At 37.7% G+C, this 22,488-nt stretch overlaps 3 protein-coding genes across 3 annotated transcripts; 2 read left to right on the top strand and 1 right to left on the bottom strand.

Moving 5' to 3' along the window:
* Nucleotides 1-5,534: 5,534 nt before the first annotated feature.
* Nucleotides 5,535-7,611, top strand: LOC128355778 (adenosine receptor A1). Its single transcript, XM_053316126.1, has 2 exons — nucleotides 5,535-5,887; nucleotides 6,936-7,611. The coding sequence occupies exons 1-2, from the start codon at nucleotides 5,535-5,537 to the stop codon at nucleotides 7,609-7,611; spliced, it is 1,029 nt and encodes a 342-aa protein (XP_053172101.1).
* Nucleotides 7,612-10,722: 3,111 nt separating this feature from the next.
* On the top strand, nucleotides 10,723-14,653 carry rplp2 (ribosomal protein, large P2). Its single transcript, XM_053315734.1, has 5 exons — nucleotides 10,723-10,800; nucleotides 13,841-13,964; nucleotides 14,069-14,117; nucleotides 14,206-14,304; nucleotides 14,524-14,653. The coding sequence occupies exons 2-5, from the start codon at nucleotides 13,842-13,844 to the stop codon at nucleotides 14,598-14,600; spliced, it is 348 nt and encodes a 115-aa protein (XP_053171709.1). The 5' UTR covers nucleotides 10,723-10,800; nucleotide 13,841; the 3' UTR covers nucleotides 14,601-14,653.
* Nucleotides 14,654-17,705: 3,052 nt separating this feature from the next.
* LOC128355940 (uncharacterized) lies at nucleotides 17,706-22,488 on the bottom strand. Its single transcript, XM_053316330.1, has 6 exons — nucleotides 22,279-22,488; nucleotides 20,101-20,735; nucleotides 19,894-20,001; nucleotides 19,515-19,576; nucleotides 18,506-18,766; nucleotides 17,706-18,325 (listed from the first exon to the last, which is right to left on the bottom strand). The coding sequence occupies exons 2-6, from the start codon at nucleotides 20,723-20,725 to the stop codon at nucleotides 18,287-18,289; spliced, it is 1,095 nt and encodes a 364-aa protein (XP_053172305.1). The 5' UTR covers nucleotides 20,726-20,735; nucleotides 22,279-22,488; the 3' UTR covers nucleotides 17,706-18,286.

Below are 22,488 nucleotides of genomic sequence, written 5' to 3'. Positions count from 1 at the left end.
GGCTTGGACGGACTCACTGACGGGAGGGGGAGCAGCGGGGTTGAGCTTAGAGGAGGCAGGAGGAGGTGCTATTTTCAAATCTTGCTAGCTCTCTTGCTAGCTTTCCAACATTACCAACCCTACCTTTAACGCACGCTGTTCCGTCAACGGGACGGGACGGATGTTAGGAGGTAGCCACAAGTTCTTCTGAATGTTTTAAACACCAACCCTTAAACATATATATTCATGCCGTACATCGTTGGAAAGCCTAGATTGTCCTGATTCATTCAAGACCACTCACGATTTATGTGGTTGCTCACAGCCGTAATAGTATTAGCGATTAGCTCGGCTAGCCCCTGAGCTAAGAAAGAAAAGCTATAATGCTACATACCTTCAAAGTCTTCCCTTTATCCACAACGTTCATCTTATGACTCAGGACTTTCTGTACAGCTCGCCAAGTATCCATTCTTGTGAAATATGAAATCCGTTTCCATAAAACCGGAATACTTTCCTCAATATGTCCATGTATTTAGTCCAACACGTAACGCAATAACACAAATAACAAACCATATACGGTCCGTTTACGTAATTTCCTGACCTGCACGTCCGTCTCAGAGTACACGTGACTAGATGTTTACGACCGTGAGCGTCTCCTGCTTCTGACGACACCACACACAAGCCAATCGGTGTTTAGGATTAGGCAGTACATGAAATTTTCAAGATGTGGCTGTGTCCCAATCATCTGGTCCCAATTGCGAGGCTGCATCCTCGAAGTACGCATTTAGAGGCCGATTACGTCACAACGCCGCGCGAAGGCTGTCCCAATTCGAAGACTCCTTCAAATGCAGCCTTGAAATGCGGCCTTCTTTTCCCTCTTTTTCGAGGATGCACCGCTACTATCCTTCGCGGCCTCCCAGATCATAGACATATAAATAATATTCTTTATATGTCTATGTCCCAGATGCTTCCAGATCCCAAGATCCTTTGCGCTGCGCTGTTCAGTGCCGCGAAAACACAACAATGGCGACACCAACAGGTGAAGACTTTTCATTCAAGTGTAAGTATTGGTTTGTTTTATTTAATTATTTGTACTTATTACTACTTATACTTTTATACTTTTACTAATTACTTATATTTTATTACTTGACTTATTTTTTTATATTTATATATATATATATATATATATATTTATTTACTTATAAAACTTGATAGCTTAGTGTCATACACAGTTGGAAACCTCTGACTATTGGCTAAAAGGTTATCAACTTCATTTCACCGAATATTTCCATAGGCTAGAACAGCAGTCAATCAAAGCCATGTCGTCATTGTTGTCGGTCACATGTCCTCATTGGCTTTGGAGACCATAGACTGTAAAAAGATAAATAAATATAGTAATAAGAGCAGAAGTTACAGTTAGTTATAAAGCATTCAGTATGTTGTACTAGTCTGAATGATGAAAGCAGGTAGCTGAATGTGAGGAGTTGGGAGGTGAAACAGGGTCAAGGGCAGGATGTGCTGACCTCCACCCCTGTGTGCTTTCATTTGATTGATTTATGTGTGGGTTAATTTCCATAATATGTGTTTCCCACACCTCTTGTAATGAGGTATGACATCACACAGTTCATGGTCTCTCATTGGCTGATCAGTTTGGCTTGGTTTCAAAGACGATCACCTTACAGACCAAGCCAGTGATGGAGGAAATACTCAGATCCTTTATGTGAGTAAAAGTATCAATACCACAATGTAAAAAAAGTAAAAGTCCTGCATTTAAAATCCTACTTTTGTACAAGTATATAACTATTACCAGCTAAATTTGTACCAAAGTAAAAGCACTCATTTTGCAGACAATCAGGCTGTGACTGATATATTGAAGGTATTTATTTGTATATTTTAAACAAAGCTTATAAAGCTTACAAGATAATAGGCTATCATGCCAGCTACCATTACAACCAAGCTCAAACAACCCATTCATTCACATAATTACAGCAAAGATGTATTTAAAGGCAAGGCCATTGAGAGAAAACACCAGAAGATGTTAACTCAGGGGAAGCAAGTATCTAATTTAGATAAGCTTGCAAATTTAAGCCACTGCATAAAACGCAACACATAAAGTAAATCTTCTTGACCGCCTTGATTATTTGTCTTGATTTGGTTAAACAAAGCATTTCCTTACCTTGACAGCCAAGTTATGTTCATGTTACACAAGTGATAATTCACTCTGAGATGTCCACAGGAAAACAATAGAGAGCGTGCAGGGAACAATTTTGCATTATGTAAATCAATATACTTTGCCTATTATTTGCTTATTGGAACACCTTGACGTGTTTTACCACAAGTGTGATGAGAAAATTGTCTTTGCTCCTGTCCCGTCATGAACTCTTCCCGATGGCTTTTTCCAGCACACGCTGACAATTTGGGCTATTTTCACACAAAATGAAAAGGAGCTCAAACGAGTCAGTAAGTTGTGAAGAAACTCAAGAATCAAGCATGCTTTTTTCACAATTTTGAGGAGTCCAAACCACAGCTAAAAAACTAGTATTGGACTTACATCACAGGAACACAGCTCCAAAGTGAGGATCAGGCTGCTCTGTGTCTACTAAAAATGTAAGTAGGCTCTTTTTTTCCAGCATTTCAGTGACATACCTGATAGTATCAATGCTGTTTCTTTGAATTTGCTGGGCAGTCGTTATATTGCCTATTGAGTGCAAACATAAATGGCAAAATATAAAGAAAGACACACTGGTGGTGTTTTAGCTCTTTTGCATCAAATTGACAGATATGTCTCAGCTTTAACAGGGAAAATGATGAATTAAAACCAGTCAAAACTAATTATTTAACTTAAATCCAGCCCCTGTTTGACATGAAATAGTTAAATATTCAATGAAACAACAAAAGAACACATGGAGAGGCTTAAAACAGACATCAAACACTCTCTGGAGTTTGCCAAGGAGGCTATATCTCATGAGCTGCAGTCATTGCTGTAGAGGGAGTTGTTTTGCCCATTTCATATTCAGAGCCACTCCTTATTTTTCACTGCACCTCATTTAGTTTATTAATTTAAACACTCAAATCCTTTCAGAAAACAGCTGAGCTTAACCAGTTAATATGGACACAAACAGCAGCTGCAGCATAACAGTGGAGTAAATAATTTTTTACAATAAACAGGAATGCTTGGTGAGGATGTTGAGAATAATTTTGCTAAATGGAACCGGTAATAGAAGCTTTACTGTCATGTAATCCTTGTCGTACATGTGCAAGCGGATCCCTGCAAGGCCATAATCCAATTCATTACTTCTGTTTATAATTAATGATTGTGTCGTGTGGTGTATCTTCTGCAGAGGAATATTAGTGGAAAAATTATAATGCATATGTTTATATGTTTTTTAAATTTAGATTATGTGTTTTGCAGTTCAAACTGAATTTTAAGAAATATTTAATGTATACTACAGTTCTACAAAATGTTTTAACCTGTAGCAATGTGATGGGGTTGGATACTGACGATTAATAACTGATGTTTCAAAAGAATCAAATTTACTCATGTTACATTAATTGTTCATATAACCACGCAACCACAAAGGATAATCTTACATTACAGGATCAAATCAAGACAATCATAAAAAAAGAAGAAAAAAGTGAACTGCAACAAAGCCTTTCACTGAAATGGGGGATCAATAAAAGAGTAACAAAAACAGTTTGAGATGATTAATGCTGTCCTCGACTGATACTTGATATAGACTGCAGCATTGTATTTTTGTCATTTCTGACATTTACAGTCACTGCGTCTCCAGAAGTGCTAATGCATGTAGACTAGAAGCCTAATAAAACTGATTCAGTGTCTGCTTGAAAACACTCTAATGCATAGACCAGAGCCTAAGATCAGAGGCAATATCCCAAAGAAACATCCTGAGTCATTGCCTCCTTTAAAAAAGAAGACTAAAAAAGGGAGGGAGAGACTGAATGTATTTACAGGCAGACATTAAATCTGCTTTCTTAAGCAACTGAAGACCATCTCAATGATTGCTTGCTCAGTAATACTTGCTGCCAAAGTCTCGTCATCCTCGGTTGGACAATTAAATTAAGTTTTTGGGAGTAATTGAACTTTTGGATATATTTCCTACTTGCAGTTTACCTGCAGAGTTCAACATATAGAGAGGATAGACTTAAGGTGCTTGGAGAACAACATAAAGAATAGGAGATATAATGTAAAAAATGTGCCAATGAAATTTAATGCAAACCTGTGGTAATGAGTTAGATCTTTATTTATTTACTGTTACTATTATAACTTACTATTACTTTCATTGATTCTCAAATATGCCAAAATATGTTTTTTTGCAGCGATGTGTGTAATCAACATCAAAAGCAAAATATATGAAATATGTATATTCTAATCTTAGTGAATGAAAATAGTGATAAAATGGACATATTTCACATAAATCTTTAGTTATTACAGAGCTCCAATTAGCCCCATGTCTTTCAGGTATTGATGCAGTGATTGAGGTGTACCGTGAGTATGCGTACTTGAAGGCAGGATCAGACTTCAATCATACTAAGGATGATATAGTCTAATGATCATTGACCCGCATGACATGACACAGGCTAAAGGTGCAGCAGAGCTGGATTCAACATTCATAACAGCAATAAATCTGTGAAGAATAGTCATGCATTAATACTGTCAATTTGTGTAAGACATGGATTTCTGGCTCACTACTGGATGAGGTCAAATTAGCAATTCAGTTTTTTTCAAATGAACAGAAGGAGCACATTACTGAAATGGCTTCTTTTGCAATCCAGCTGAATCCGAAGTAACGTATGAACTCTGCATCTACATTTTAGGTTTACTTATTCACATTAGAGCTTAACTGATACAGGATTTTTGTGACTGATCTTGATATTGAAGAGTTATTCCCTAAGACTTACATGAAATGATACAGACACAGCCAGTGAATTTTTTTTTAGCCATAAACACACACTGCATAAAAAATTTTACAATTGAAAAATAAACTTGTTAGCGCTCCTCCATGAACACACCAAGTGACTGCTCCTGAAACATATCCTCTACATTGCACTTTTCCTCTACTTACACATTAAGATAAAATCAGCCCTAAAGCATCCATCTTCAGCTGAGAGCTTGCTTATCAAAATGCATCCTGCATGAAGACTACAGTTTCTCTCAAAATCTGCACATCCTCAGTGTGAGCACAACTATTACTGCAGGGTGCTGCAGAAAGTCCCTCCCACTTGATTTTATGACTCGTTATTTTACAGACTCGTGAGAGAGTGGATGAGAGAGAGGACGGATGTGGAAGAGTGGTGGTGCACTGGTACCCACTTGTGTGTAGAGACTGTACAACATCATTCAACATCCAGTCATCACTAGAGGGGACACTCAGGGTGTAAATGTGGCAAAGAGAAAAAGTGCTCTTCTTTCATCAAGAGAACGCACACAATGAAGGATGGTTCTGTGCTGAAGCAAAGCGGAGGCAAGAAGTTTCAACTATCAATTTATATTTTTTTACAGTCTTAGAAAAGGTAAGCAACATCTGTGTGTGGTGAAAATGTCCTCTCCTGGTATCAAACCTCGGGAGCATGTGGACATGATGTACATCTCCATTGAGACAGCTATCGCTCTGGCCTCAGTACTGGGTAATGTGCTGGTGGTGCTGGTGGTGTGTGTGAACCGAGCTCTCCGCAACACCACCTTCTGCTTCATCGTGTCTTTGGCAGTGGCTGACATTGCTGTGGGAGTTTTGGTCATCCCTTTGGCTATTATCATCAGTCTTGGATTTAGCACACAGTTCTACACTTGCCTCTTCCTGTCCTGCTTGCTGCTGATTATAACCCAGAGCTCTATCCTTTCCCTGCTTGCTATCGCCATCGACCGTTATCTCCGAGTCAAGATTCCCACCAGGTGAGGAAAAGTTGGAAAACCAGTTGAAATATGTTTCTTAGGTTATAAACATAAGCTTTTTAAGATAAAGTAGAGATTTGTTTGGTAGGTCTTTGTGGTTTATGTTGTTGTGATGACTCTCTTGTATTACAGTATCAACACTGCACAGTAATTGACATGCCAGTTCTTACAGTAAGAGCAATAAAATATTCATAACTGGGAGCAGTAGGAAGTGGATGTCAACATCATCCCTGAATGGTTGTGATTGCATAATCCAATTCAGTCCAGTTTGTTGATATAAACAAACTTTTACTCAATCTATTCTTTCACTGAAATGTATTTTACATGTTCATCCATCAGGCTGAGTTAACTGGAACAACACACTTTACCTTACTTATCTTTCTGATGTTAACAAGGCACTTCCAACACAAATCAAATTAGATCAAGCAACATTTATCTTTTAATGTCCAACATGACAAAAATGCCCTAGATCGTTATCAGAAACATCATCAACAGAACCGACTGAACCGACTGAACTCTTTCCCCAACAGCCAAACCCCCTTAGTTTTATGATAAACCTCATTACTAAGTTTGTATAAATAGTTATAGTAGTAGGATCAGTAGTGTCTGATATCTGATATATAATTTTGTGTTTTGTTTGTTTTACTGCTTTTAGCATTAGAGAGCTCAATGTGTGCTTTTAGCCTCAGATAGTCAATCAAGAGGAGGTGGTTCCTTGTGTTTATGTCTGACATGGTACCATATATCGTTGCCTGGTTTAATGCAAATCAATGGGCTGGACATCAAAAGCTTTTAAGCAAATTAAAATGTCTGTCTAAATAACTGACATAGGCATAGTTTGTTATGGGATTTTGGCAGTCACCCATACTACTTTTTTATCAGTTGGGCCCTGATCTGAAAAGCTGGCACTTTAGACAAATGTCTCTGAATAATAAACAATCTGTTGACTGACAGTTATTTAAATAAATAATATTGCAGTAGTTTTGTATGTGTGCATTTAGGTGATTGAAAAATCTGTCTCAATTTCTTTTCCAATAACCCTGCTCAGGTACAGCACCATAGTGACCCAGAGGAGGGCATATGTGGCAGTTTGTCTGTGTTGGATCCTCTCCTTCCTCACTGGATTGGTTCCAATGATTGGCTGGAATAACAGTGATGCTCAACGAAACCTCAGCAGTTCCAGCGACATTATCTGCAGATTTACTACTGTGATGAGGATGGACTACATGGTGTACTTCAACTTTTTCGGCTGGGTGGTGGTACCGCTGACCATAATGATCGCCCTGTATGGGGAGATCTTTCGTGTGATCCGGCGACGGCTTAACCAGCGTGCTGAAGCCACTTGTGATGCAGAAAGGTACTATCGGAAAGAGCTGAGGTTGGCAAAATCGCTGGCCTTGGTGGTTTTCCTCTTTGTTGTGTGTTGGCTGCCAATACACATCATGAACTGTATCACTTTCTTCTGCCAAGACTGTGTCATACCCAAGTTTGCCATGTATGTAGGCATTTTCATGTCCCATGTGAACTCAGCACTAAATCCGCTGGTTTATGCATTCAGGATAAAGCGGTTCCGTGTCACGCTGATCCAGATCACTCGTCGTTGCATGTTATGTAAGCCCACAGAACCCACCCCGTACCCCACCAGCACACCTGGCGTGACTGAGAAAATGGATGTAAACCTGACACATGGAGTGGAAAATTCCCCTGTACATGGTGTACAGTGAAATGATGCAACAATGACACTTATGGGATTAAAAACATGTCAACACATATACAGACACAACTAAGTACTTCATTGAGTCATGGGACCACTTCATTTTTGACCCATTTACCTTCTTTTTACCCGGTCAGATCTTACGAAAATGTGCCTGCAATCAGGGAAATAATATTATTCCCACCAGTCTGCATTATTTTTAAACACTCATTGCTTCTTCAATTGATTCATATTGAATTGTAATATAATATATACATAAAGTACAACAAACATGTCATGTTTAAAAAGCTTGTTCTCCAGAATAAACATGCATAGCATCACTATTACTACGTCTCATTACTATTCTTATTTCACATCTACAATTTATGATTTCAGTTAATTGTTCAAAATGAGATTCAAATTATCACATTATATTCATCTGCAACTATTCCCCTTTGGTCTTTGAATAATGATGTGAGAAAAAAGCCAAAGACTTAGAATGACAAGATTTACTGAGATCAATAGAGAGCACAGTGTGTTCTTATATGCTTCACAGAAAAAATCATTACATTAATAAAAAGAACTGCTTGGAATGCAAATTAACAATGAAGTCACTAAATGAAACACAACTCTGGCAACACCAAGGCAATCCAGCCATTAGTCTTTATCACAGAATGCAGGCACCTTTTCAGCTAATTCAGCTAGTTTCAGCTAAGCCATATTTCAATAGCTGTGGCAGCATGTTGAAAAGGCTCTGAAGCATTTGAGTAAATTACCCACAGAGCATTATGTTGAAGTGATTTATTCCGACTCTGCTAAAGCTTCTGCTAAAGCTATGTCGTTTCTGCTTTGTCATCAACTTGACTTCTGCCTGATTTCAGACACGTGTTTTCATTTACAAAGGGGAACAAAATCTGCTTTCGAATATTCAAGTTTTTTTGTGTAAATATTACAGCAAACTCCTGAGCTGATCCCCTGAAACTTATAACGTTGAAACTGTTTGACATGAGCATGCTGTCATCTGAATCCTCCACCCTTTATTTCTCTGTCTGTCTGCCTACCTCCGACAAAGACAGCAAGACTTTACCATCTGTCACCTTCATCCTTGGAAGGGGATTTTAAACAGCTTAGTGTGTTCTAATTACCAGCCCGTGTCTTAGTCAGGTAGGTGCTGCATTATCAGCTCGGAATTTACGACGTTCGCACCTCTCTCCTGTGGTCAGTGGCCTACCCAAACCTGAGGCTCACAAGCATGATAGGCAAGGAGACAAAAAGCCAAGGGTCTGAATTTTGTGTGTGAATCATCTCATCTTTAAGACTTGTCTACTTTGAGGTAAGACCTTTACTATTCATTGTAAGACAGCGTCATAAGAAACGACATCTGTAATACACCAATGATTCTAATAGTTTTTCGTTTTAATACCCTTAGCCAACTGAAGAAAACTTGCATTTGCGGCATTAAAAATGGCAGAAACAGATGTAGCAGAGGGTGACCAGAATGAGGAGGTTCCAGACGACGACCTGGATGACACAGAGAAGGCTATGCTACACTTTGGCAAATACTGCGAGGCCCGGCGGGCACTACCTTGGGACCAGTGGACCACCAGAGAAAAGATAGTCTATTATATGGACCGCACCTTTATCGGGATCATGATTGTTTTTCTGATCGTAATGTTTTTTGACATATGTTATAAAACATGGTATGTCACAAACTTTAAGAAGATTGCAGAATTCGTGACAGATACAGTTAGTTATCTACTCAACTGGCTCTCCACTCAGGAGAAACACGAGGAGTTGATTGAATTGTAGTCTGATGAGAATGTTAATACATCCCCTCTGCTTGTATTGTCCTTTCTTTTTTTTTTTAGTTTTCTACAATGTTTGAAGCACATGGGGTATTACAGATCTCCAGCAAAGGATCAAGTTAGAGCCACGTCATGACTACAGATGATGTAATAATGATTTTGTGAACTTTATCTCTGATTGTGATTTGATGGAAATAAATAATATGTGCAAGAAACTGGATGATTGTACTTTCTGTAGCACATGACACACTGCTGGTATTGCATATTTTTTTAAAACCTGTAGCATCTCCACCTCATTGTCCATTTGTGTATTTTATAGCATAGTTATCATGTGCTGTTCAGACTGGCATTACAAATGTTATAAAAATGTGATTTAATTCTAATTCAGCATTATATTAGATACAGAATTATGAGATATTGGCATATAGTTCCACCAACAATGAAAAGTAGAGCATAGTGTGTTTTTATTATACAAATATTATACACTACATCTATTTGACTACTGCATCTAACTATCTATCTATTTATCTATCTATCTATCTATCTATCTATCTATACACATACTGTGTAGGATATCTAATATGATAATACTTTATAACAGTACTACATTTTATTTATAACAGGGGACATTCTTCTCATACTTAAGTGTACAAAACTATAAATGGAGTAATAAGGTTTCCACCTGACAGCAACATTATCACATCTGATACTGATACATCTAATACTTCCGAGAAAGTTTAGTCTCATGATTGACTTTTTTTTATTAACCAATCATCAAAAGTGGGCAAGTGATGATTTGTTAGCTGGCCACAATGCACTTTGGAAAATGGACCGCACTGCTGTTAACCAAAAGTTCAGCAAAGTGATGGCCTTTATGAAAAGGTAAAAAATGAAGATGACGGTAAGTTGGAACAAAATGAATTGTGGCGGGGCGGGTTGGGTGCATGAATTTCAGTGCCCAGAGAACCCTGCTGATACTAATTCACCACTGATGTTGAGAAAAGCTGTTGTTTATTTGTATCATTTAAAACAGGTCAAAAAATATATACTTTTTCAAAAATGTATAGAAAGTGACCATAAAGGTTTAATTATAAGAAGACATCATGAGGGCCGGTCCCGTTGTGAGGTGTGTGTGTGTGTGTGTGTGTGTGTGTGTGTGTGTGTATGTGTATGTGTGTGTGTATGTATACTGTCCACACAATATATGGAATATATGTAATATATGGAAAATTTTAATAAAAAGATGGAGGAGAAAAAAAAAAAAGAAGACATCATGAGGACCTACAGTCACGTCTGTCATCCAAATGGACCAATCACATCGAGGCATTCCACACATCAACAACTTCCTGTTCCGCCCCTATCTCTCTTCCGGATTTCCTAGCGTGACCGACGTTTCGTGTCTGTTTAGACTTAAAGTAAGTCATAATTACGAGCATTTACACGGTGTGTGTCGATTAATGAACATTTAAGTGTTAAGAAGACGACATTTAGTCCACGGTGGCTTTTAATTACGGATAGAAGTTTATTTTCTGGAACAAAGCGAGGCTCGTTGTTTTGTCTGTAATGGAGGACAGACAGAGAAACGTGCCATGCTGCTGCCTCACTTGAGCTAAAAATAGTGAAATACGAACTGGTTTTATACATAGACTGTATAAAAGAAAAAAGGTTTTATACGATTATTGTCTCTTTGTCCATGTGTAATTAAGCTAAATTTAAGCGGGGCTCCTCCCAATACACACACGTGTGTGTGTGTGTGTGTGTGTGTGTGTGTATATATATATATATATATATATATATATATATATATGAATAAATGACCACAGATGGTCTTATAAGGACTGATTATCCTTATTTATCAATCACTGAGTGTGTGTGTTTGGTAAAAACCAGTCTTGAGGTCGTGACTAAAAAATGCAATGAATTACACATTACTCGTTTTCAAAATAGTAATGCATTACTTAAATTACTCCCTGTGGAAGGTAATCAATTTCACTACTAGTTATATTACTCTTGAGTTACTCCTTAGCAACGCATGAGATAATAATAATAATAATAATAATAGCTTATATGTCATATACTCATGTAGCTGACTCATATAGCACCTTTCAAAACAAAACCACTGTGCATTACAGTAAAAACAAAATGAAATTAAAATATCCACAATAAAAACAAAGACTGCAACAATAAAAACATTACAAATATCAACAGTTAAGAAAAGGCCTTATGATAAAAGTGAGTTTACGTGAGATGATGTGTAGAAATATCGTCAAATCAACAAATAAAATGTCTTGGCCATGTACAAATAGCAATTGCCTCAAAGTAAAATATAAAATAAAAGACTGGCCTTCCTAACACTATTAGATTGTATATGAACTGCATTTCACAGGCCAAACAAATTCAAACAAACTTGAATTTTTTGCCATTATTGTGGCAAAAAAAATTGCAAGCAAAGGAAATAAATGACCAATAAACAATTAGAGGTAATCACTTCCCTCAATAAAAAGCATAGTGCAGAAACGATTGTATTTCAGTGTTACATTTTTTTAAATGAGAATAATGGGCTCAAAGTTATTTAAGAAAAAATTGTACTTGAGTTTCATTAATAATCGTTGTTTAAATAAACTTTCACCTTCTTACAATAGCACAAAATAAAATCAGTCATATATGCCATTAAAATAAATCCATTGACTGAACAAGTTACCACAACACAAAATTGGTCAAAATAAACCTTTTTATCTGGAAAAGTTGCAGTAATTAAGCAAAATTGCAAGCTCTTGTTAATATTGCTTTGATTTCTTGAATTTGTATTTAATACTGCAGCTGCAAAATCCCAACATCCTGGAGAGACTGATTTTAAAAACACCACACAGTTGTTGTGTGATAGGCACAGTTATAAATAAACCTTCTAACTGGGGAAAGCTCGTATTTCATCCTGTTAGTGGTGCCTAAAAGCACTGAAGAGAGAGAAGAGTGGGATGTTTATGAAAGACAGAGCTGCAATGATTAATCCATTAGTCGCCAACTATTAAATTAATGATGAACATCTGAGTCATCCTTATGAAAAAAAAGACAAATCTCTGATTCCATCTTCTCAAAAGCAAAAGTAGCCCGGTTTCTTTCCTCTTTTTTCATAGTAAACTAAACACTTTTGTGTTGTGGACAAAATAAGACATTTGACAAGACATCACCTTAGGCTTTGGACGTGTTTTTACTATTTTCTAACATTTTATGTACCAAACAACTCAATCAATTAATCAATAAAATAAAAGGTAAATCTGTCTTTTCCTTGTAGAAAGGGAAGATAATGTATATTAACACTTCTGGAATGGTGCCAGAGCTAGTCAGAAAGGTTTTTTTCATCTCTAGTCCCTGGACAGGCAAATGATTGGAAGCTTAAATCTTACAAATAAAAACAGATACAAAGACAGAAAGCTTTACAACACAGTGTTAGGCCTGCTGAAGTGTGGATATTATGTACAGAGCCTATGATGAGGAGCAGCTCTTTACACTAAGCATGATTATGACAAATAAAACAAACAATGAAAACGCCTCGCTGTTCTAGTTTTAACAAGTTTGATTTCTAATGAAACAGCCTGTTAATGTGGTGGAAGACGGGGTTGTTGGCACAGTTTTCTTATATGTTGCAGCAAGTTGTTACAATCCTGCGAGGATCTGAAAGAAAAAGCACATTTGCCTAAACCTCTTTTTGTCTCCTAGCAGTAAGACAATCTCCTCTAGTTGTTGCTCTCAGAGTTGAGCTTGTTTTTAATTGTTGTTTGACGTTAGTTCTTGTGACTCAAGCACCGAGTGGTGCAGGAGCTATATTGTGTAATACCTTGAAAGCAATTGTTTTCCCTTCTTAATAAATTGTGCGTTTTTATCGTCAGTGATGAATCCTATTGGCTTCTTGTCTCATGTTGTTGTTGTTTGTGTGAGCGACTCTGTTCGCTGAGGCGTGATTTGATTGACATGTCCCCAACTTGTCAGACAGTTGGTGACGTGTGGGAGGATCATTGTACTCGTGAACATTTTAGCTGCATTAGTGGTCATGTTGTTCCTGGTAAGTTTGACATTGGCCTGATTTATTAGTGATCCTTCTTTTACAAGTGACGTGAAAGACAGATTTGACTCAACAGTGATTACTGGGTACTTCAATTGTGACATGATCTGTTGTTTTTGATTGCATAACTGGATCTAGTGTTGAGGATCCATGTATGTCAAAACAGTATGAAAATACTGACAGTAGCAGTCCAAGACAAAATAAGTTATGAAAGTAGAAATGTAAGACATTTGTAAAAATAAACCTTTAAAAAAAATAAAGACAAGTAGGTAGTGTGCCAATTGTCTTATTGGTTTGTATAACTTGAAAACTCTCAAGTGACTTGATGTGAATATTGAATTTGAACTTGCAGGGTCACTCAAAAGTCGCTCACCTGTTTGTTCTTTTATCTACAGAATGCGTTACGTGGCCGCTTACCTCCTGGCAACGCTCGGTGGAAACACCAGCCCCTCTGCAAAGGACATCAAAGCCATCTTGGGCAGCGTGGGAATTGAGGCCGATGACGAACGCTTAAACAAGGTATGTTATTCAACCACTGTATGTAAAACAGTTAAAAAAAAAAAGTATTGTGTCTACACTGCTATGCTTTGTGGCTGACGTTATATATTTGTATTTCTCTGTAGGTCATCAGTGAGCTGAATGGGAAAGACATCAATGAAGTCATGAACTCAGGTAAAGGCCTCTTAACCAACACAACTGAAGAATTCAATGTGTTGCTCATTGAAGATGGTTAAAAATGTTTGTTTTTGTCCCCCCACAGGCCTCTCTAAGTTAGCCTCCGTACCAGCAGGTGGTGCTGTAGCTGCTCCTGCCGCTAGTGCTGGTGGGGCTGCTGCAGCTGGGGCTGCACCTGCTGCTGGTATGTATGCATTTCATTCTTAGCTTTAACTGATAAATTGATGATTTAGGGTTTTTTTGTGTCTATAGGAGTGCTAGGTAACATTGTCATATATTAGTACATAATAAAATATATCAAATACTGTGTAAAGTTTTAAGTTATTGTTAAAGATTATCACAAATATGACTTCCTGACATATTTCTGTAGCACTGACTGTTGTCGTCACTCCTTTCTTTCCAGTGGAAGAGAAAAAGGAAGAGAAGAAAGAGGAATCAGAAGAGTCAGATGAAGACATGGGCTTTGGGCTCTTTGATTAATCTACCTTCTCCATGCTTAAAAAGCAATAAAAATGTAAAAGGTTTACACAAAACATGTCTTTTTGTCCTTTTTAATTGCTTTGAAACAGCCTTTATAAATGATGACTGTACAAAGGTAATTATTCCCAGACATCCCAAAGACATTACAGCACCATATACAAAACCAGAAATATATTGTCTGGCTTTCTGGACTTGATGTTGAAAGCTATTTCATTTCCTGCTAAAAATAGGCTAGACTGGGCCACCCGTCATCATTAGGCAATCCAGACCCTGCATGTGGTCAGTGTTTCCTGCTGTTGGTCAGATAACTGAAACCACCACATAATGGCACAGGTTTAAAGGGACAAGCCATGATCCAAACACAATGGGATCCTTTCTCTTTAACAGGACTGGAGTCATATCATTAAATACACAAGGTGACAACAAAATCACTAAGTTTCTGTGTTTTAATGGTTAAAGGTATGTTAATATTGTTTGTGAATGTGTAATTAAAAAGTACCTTCACTTTCGGTTGGTAGAGAAACAATGCTGCTTTTCCATCTGTAACTCAAGTTTATTGCAAACAGTGAACAGATGAACATTGCTATAGCACAGCTGTCAAACACAGACTTACATTTAAATGCTTTTTGTGAGTTTTGTGGAAAAAGTTTTCACAAACGTATTCGCAAATGAAAATGAGTAACAATAGATGGTAATGTTGGTCATGAAGCAAGATTTTATGTATACTCTGTTGTTCGCTATTGATGTTTCTCTCGAAAAACATTTTACTTTGCCAAACACTTGTGTAACATGTCGATTCTGGCTGCAGGGTTGACGTGAGGATGCCTCATTTTAACAGAAGCCTGTAATTACATCTCTGCTTTCCCTGCTATGAGTCAAAGTGTCATGCCATAGAAAAAGGTCTACGTTACTGCAACCGTGCTGATCTGTCAGAGTTGTATCTCCCTCGTGTATAAATGCGTCATCAATCACTTAAGTTAATCTTTTGTTATTTTATATTTGGAAAACTGTGATTGCATGACACGTCATTTAGTCACTGAATGTGTCAAAACTGAGGCCGTAATTTTTCCACTACTTGCTTTCTGACTCGTCCTGTTTTTCTCTTATCTCACTGTCACTTGTTGTTGTGTTGGTCCAGGAAAGAAACTGAAACTAAAACAAACAAGTATTTGTATATTGAGTTTCAGTGTTCACAATATTATCAGATGTATGTGTTATATGGTAGTGAGTCGGGACACTACTGCCCTCTTTTCTCTGGTGTATGTGAGTGCATGCGTTGCATAGCACCGTACTGGATGCACAAAACTCCCATGTGAGTCCATTAGCTCTGGCAGAATATTAAGGCAGTCCTGTGTTTCCTTGGAAAGGTCTCCTTGCCTGTAGGCGGACCTGTTCCACAGGTGAGACCCATCATGGCACGCTTCAGCCAAACAACTGACACGCTGTCACATTCCATCTGTTGAAACCTGACAGCCGGTACGCTCATGAGCAATTATAGACATTGTCAACCATGTCTTTTCATGTCTACAACATTGTTATGTAAGACTATATTTATGGGTTCATACTGCTTTATTTTTTTTCTCAGTTATTTCCTTAGTGAGTATATCCACATATGGATGCATAATAGCATGTGTCACATAGGCCTATATAAGGACTGGATTACATGCTATACCACAACTGCAGACTGTTTCTCTTACCTACTCCTCATCCCCAATCTCCATAACCCTCACAACCCTCCCACCCCACCATCCCCATTGACAAAATAGTACTAAATAGGTAAAATCACACTAAGAAAAAAAAAAGAACAAGAAATACATGTAGAAAAAAATATAAATATATACAGAACCAGTCAAAACTAGTACTCTATATAACAGACATATATCTGTCAGATTCACATATGACATGCACCAGAGCGCATAGTAGTCATCACATGCGCTCTTACACATCTGTGTATCTACATTATCTGTGGAAGAAAATGAAAAAATGAAAGAGAAAGAAAAATAATAGAAGTAGTAACCCTTTCTGCGTGGGCACATACATACACTACTACCTTTGCATATCCTGCTACTGCATTTGTGCAAACATAAAGCAAACTTGTTCTAACTAATTAACTCGCATGCATAAACAGGAATTAATTATTGTCAAGACATGTTCATTTCAGTCTCAGTTATGGCAGGCATTGAAAAAAAGGAGATCACATGCTGCAGGCTATCATCTGTATGAAGATAACAGAGGTATGGCAGAGGTAATTTCCCCAACTTGCCTCAACTAGCTTGCTATGTTATAAAAACAATGAAAGCCCAAATTATTGTGGAAATAAGATCACTGCTTTTACCTTGTACCTGTGTGGCTTGGAAAGGGTTAGGTGATGTCCTTCTCATATTCTTTAGAAGCCCATCTCTTTCTTTGTTATTCTGACAAGGTAGATGCTCTGAGTTTTGGGATGAGCAGTTTAAGATTACGTGTCAAGAGTCACACATGGCTTGGGGCCCTTAGGTTTCTGTGTCTGTGGAAAGTATAGCTCTTGTATAACATGTGTATGCAGATGTATGTCTCGTGGTTATTTGCCATTGGCGGTAATCATATGCTTATAATATGTTTGACAATCATTTCTTTATTCCTTCAGAAACTATATTTGGTTTGTTCTTTTCCTGTTCCTTGTTGAGATGAGTTGATGCCAATCTGTGTGTTCATTTTGTCTCCTTATTGCACAATAATAATCTAATAATCATCAACCCAAGTTTCCAGAGAAACCGATGAAATTACTGTTGTAAAACATCATCAGGGCCAGTAAAAGAGATGCACCTATCCAAACATGTTTGCCCTCGTCTCAACATATCCCAAGCAACCACAATATTAGTCTCAGAGAATAAGTAATTCAGTTTGATGATTATAATCCAGCCTTGATTTTACATACAGTACGTGTCAAAAGTTTGGACACACTTTGCCATTAACGTGTAGCTGTAAAATGTGTAGTGTGTTTGTGTATGGTGATGTTTGATGAAGAAAAAAAATAAATTGATTTACAACAAAGTTGTGCATTAAATTAAATACATTTTATTTTGTGATCTTATATGAATGCCAGCATTCATAAACAAACAAAACAATCATTTCACATTTCAGATTACATTCTATTAAATGAGGCTTGCTCATTTTGATATCCTAAAAAACATTTAAAAAGTATTGCACTGTCTAGCTTATATACATACATGGTAAACACAATGCTCTTTTGAATTATTATAAATCACTAGAATGTGTCACATTTGTTGGTGGATCTGTCAGAAGAGCATTTCACATTTTAGTGTCACTGATAGCACCAGCTACATTACTGGTATTGATACATATTTTAAGACTTCGCTTACTTAGATCAATGTTTTCCAGTTGACTCTTAATGTGAAGGTCAGTCGTCAACACAAGAAACTCAAACCTACCAAAAGTAATCAAACTGGTTTTTCAGCAAACATTCTGTTGAAGTATGATTACTAGTATTCTCTCACAAAAGAGTTAACATGAGATGAAAATGGAAACAATTAGCACTTCTTTTTTTTTATTCTTGTAAGACTTGTGTGGGTTCCCTTTGTGTTCTTTTAAAGGGGTTATTGTAAAGAGGAACTCGTTGCAACAGTTCCTTAACCGCATTTGTGATGCTGAAAAAAGTTTGTGAGTAAAGTGTTTGTGTTTGTCTTTCAGTCATCGCTGTCGGACCATGGATGATCTGTACATGCCTGTAAAAGAAAAACAAAAAGCGTTAAACCAAATGTACTCCCAATTCTGCATTGTGACTGTTCATATCATTACATTTACATTGAAAACATTAGGAGAGATTCATTATATAAAAAATGGTTTAAATATCTAAAAAGAAAAGAATACAGCTGTTTATAAAGTCTGAGTGTTCAAATATTTACCTGTGTGTATTCAAATCGGTCTTGTAGGTAACGGTTGCCAAGGCCAGTAATATGACCTATATTCTGTCTGGAAAGTCCGGCTATCCTAGCCGTAAAGTCCAATGTAAAGGCCAGCTTGACCAGCTCAGGGGCTGTTGGGAGGACAGTGGGAGGGTTGTGGGTCGGCCTTGCCTCTGTTGCTAAATAGGCGTCAGCCAACTTCTGGAAGCAAGAGTATGACATCCCCTGGAAAAAGTTACTCAGGGTGGGATTGTCTTTCAGCTGGAGGAGATAAAGAGAGAGGGGATGTCAATAACTTTGACCCACCAGTGATCTCACTGCTTCAAAACATCCCTAGTAAGAGGAAAAATATAGCTTAAAATAGCTTTATTCCAGCAGGAAACTGTCCAAACCCAGATGATGTCATATCACATGCTGTCCTGTCAACATAATGTCAGCGCTTTTGTTGGCATTATCATTTGAAAAGTCCATTGTATAAGTACCAGCAGTTTCAAGTCACATGACATGCTGTATTTTCCCACAACTATTTCCTCTTGCTGTTTTTACCCTTTGGCTACTGTTAATGTTAGACAGTTTCTGTGACTTGTTGAAAAGCTTTTTAGCAAACATACTTTAGAAAACAATAAAGTCATACAGGGGTTAATGAGGCAGGTGAAGGAAAAGATCTTGGATCATAGAAATACTAAATCAATCTTGAAATTCACTGACTGATGACACTGTAGGTAACTGGATACAAGAGTCATGTTATCCTGCATGAAGCAGACCTTTAATTGAATGTGCACTTTGGACATTTTGACTTTATAGCCCCTTTAATGATCCAGTGATGTGTTCCTGCTTTTGGTTTCTGTCAAGCTAGCTTAATCTGAATGTTGTTAACTGATTAATAATTAACTGAATGTAAACAACCTGTCAATGGCAGAAACACTTCAACTTGTGTATAACTAAGAGTTTCGGAGATTGATGTCTTTCTTAAATGAATGTGAAAATGTGAATATGAATGAATACTAACCTTGTCCTCTATAGCATCACCCTGCTCCTTTGTCAAAGCGATAATCCGATTGATTACATCCTCTGAGAAGCAAAAACATAAGCAAAGGGAAATGTGATCAATCGCCCGAAAACTGTAAAATGTGTAATTCCTCATGATACCAGAACATGTTTTACCGATGCAGTTATTTAATTATGTGACTCTATATTCATTTATTTTGAGTGAAAAAATGCACAATACAAATGTAAAGCCAAGAGAAATGACAGGAAGGTGATACAATACATAACTTATTACATTTAGCAGAGAAATGCAAAATATTGATATATTTCACCAAATTTACTGCCAATATTTAAAAATGCACTTTTACATTTTAAAATATACAAAAGAAGCTGTTTCTTACCATCTGTGAGTGTTTCAACTTCCTCATTTACTTTGACCTCGTGGACGATTTTTTCCAGTTCCTCTGACACCTTTTCGTAGTAAGAGTATGTTGGTTGCACACTTACAGCTGCAAAGCAACAATTTGTACATGAATATTTGTCCAGTAACATCACTTGTGATATTAAACAAATAACTTACTCCTGTCATGATCAAACCTGAAACTTACTTTCAACCATGGTGATGTCAGCTGGGTTGAGATCTTTAATAGTTTCTTGCTTTGATTTCTGGGATAGTCGCCTTCTGGAGAACCTTCTTTTTAAGGATCTTTTTCTCATGGACTTCTTTTTTTGAACAGTGACTGGAGTTGTGGTGCCCGAGGGTTCTGATGGCGAGGTCTCGGGCATCTCTGACGAACTCTCCGGCTCCTCATCACCCTTCCGAGAGAACAAACCCAAAAAACTCTTCCAAAATGTCTTCGGTGTCTTGATCTTTTTAGATTTTTTGGTCGGCTTCTCCGGTTCCTCTGGGTGTGTATCAGGCTGTGTCTCAGGCTGTATCTCGGGCTGTGGTTCAGGCTGGGTTGTGGGAGATTCAGAGGCAACAAATGTACCAATTCTCTCGTCGTTTAATCCATCGCCCAAGTGAACAGAAGGGTCACTAGAGTGTCGTCTTTGCCTTCTTGGTATTGTCACCCACTTTTCTTTAGACTTAGCCTTCCTTTCCCTCAATGTCCCATCATTTAGGCTGAGGCTCCGCTTGACAAACACCTCCAATAGACGGATTGTATCCTTGTGAGGCACGGAGATCAACTGGCCATAATTGGGCCTTTGCTTTTCTGTCTCTATTTCCATGGTGAGATGACTACAGGAGGAAGAAAACACATTCAAAAGGTCAGTCAGGAATCACATCTACAAGCAGGTGCAGCAAGTAAAGGGGCTTCAGCTGAATCTAAATGTTCACCCTCCGGACTTTTGGACTGAGCCCTTGCAGATTTCAGTCGCACATACTGTGACATGTTCAATGTCATCATACCAAGCCTGCAAGATCGCTGAGCTTCAAGTGAATAAAAATATGCTCTGAGGAGGGACTAAAGATCTCAGGTACTTCCACAGAGATGCATTTCATTTTCTGACTTTGTAACTCATTTGTAAGTGAATTATATTCACATTAAAGAACCAGTGTGTCTGATTTAGTGGTAGTTACAGATTGCATCCAATTGAATAGCCCTCCATTCACCCTCTTCTTTAAAGCATAACGATGATTCTACAGTTGCCATGAAACTCGTGAACAATGTAAAGGCCCTCTCTAAAGCCAGTGGCAGAGGCAGTGAACCAGGCTCCTTGGAACAGGACCTGCTCTCTCTGTAGAGTAAAGGGCTCATTGTAAGATAATAAAAAGACAATTCTCATTTTCATCGGATTATATTATACATTAATTAAAACAAACTCATGATTGTCATATTTCATTTCTGCCAAGTCTGTTACACCAGCCATTAAATTTCACACACTGGCCCTGACCTTCACACTGTAGATGGACAAAAGCCAAACTTCACCTGTCTAGTTGAGCTGACTATAATAAAGAAATCCAAGTTATTACACCCATAGGCCTGTTTTTCTGTGTACATTATAAGCAACTAGGCACATCAAAAGTGAAAGAAGCAAATGTCAGAAAAGGAAATATTTTACATAGTCTATTATTATGATTGTTATTATTATTGTTGTTGTTGTTTATAAGTGAAGTGAAGTTTGCACACTAAGCAGGCTCTCTAGAAGTCTGGAGAAAGTCCGCTTGAGGGCCCTTGTGGACATGATGATTTGAGGATCTGGAAAGTCCTCAGCACTAGCAGACTTTGTTAAATTTTGCAGCAAAATGAGTAATTTTACTTTAATGCTTTTGTATCTACTAATATATCTAAACTTTTACTTTAGCAGAATTTGAAATGCAAGATGTTTTTTTAAATTTGACATTAAGTATTTTTACATTGTGGTATTGATACTTTTACTCAAGTAAAGGATCTGAGTAGTTCAGTAGTCACACAATCTGATGGGTCACCAGTTACGGTGTAACACCGGGAACGCGCACGCAAAGTCCGTGAGAGAAATGAAGACATTCAGACTTCCTCCTGCAGAAGCTTCAACTTCATGCTGTGGTTGTTTCCGCATACCGAAGACTAAGAAATCAGCAAATATTCATACTCGAGAATGGCTTATTATATTATCATTGTTGCTGATTGTCTTCTGTTAACTGACTAATCGATTTCATCTCTAAACTTCAGGCTACTTGTTAAGTCCTGCGTTAACGTTTTTATTATTTTCCAGTGTTAAGTCTGTAGCTGCAGTTATATTTTCCCTCATAGAAGTCAAAAGAAAAGGAGGAAAGTGTATAAAAGCCCTTGCAGACTCACCTGGTCTCTCTGAGTAGCAGCTCACTGTTTGGAGTCTGTGCACAGTTCTGTAATTAACTTCTTGCGTGCGTCTATACCTGTTCACGTACTCCACCCAATATTTGGACAAGTCTGCCCCCTCCTTCTCACCTGCAACCATTTACAGTCATTCTTCACCGTGTGTGGGCGGAGGACGGGAAGAAGAAAAAAAAACCTGCTCTCCTATCAGGG

Source organism: Scomber japonicus, chromosome 3 (assembly GCF_027409825.1).
Source record: "Scomber japonicus isolate fScoJap1 chromosome 3, fScoJap1.pri, whole genome shotgun sequence".
Taxonomy (NCBI): Eukaryota; Metazoa; Chordata; class Actinopteri; order Scombriformes; family Scombridae; genus Scomber; species Scomber japonicus.
Note: the sequence above shows the minus strand (reverse complement) of the source record. Positions and strands in the feature narration are given on the sequence as shown.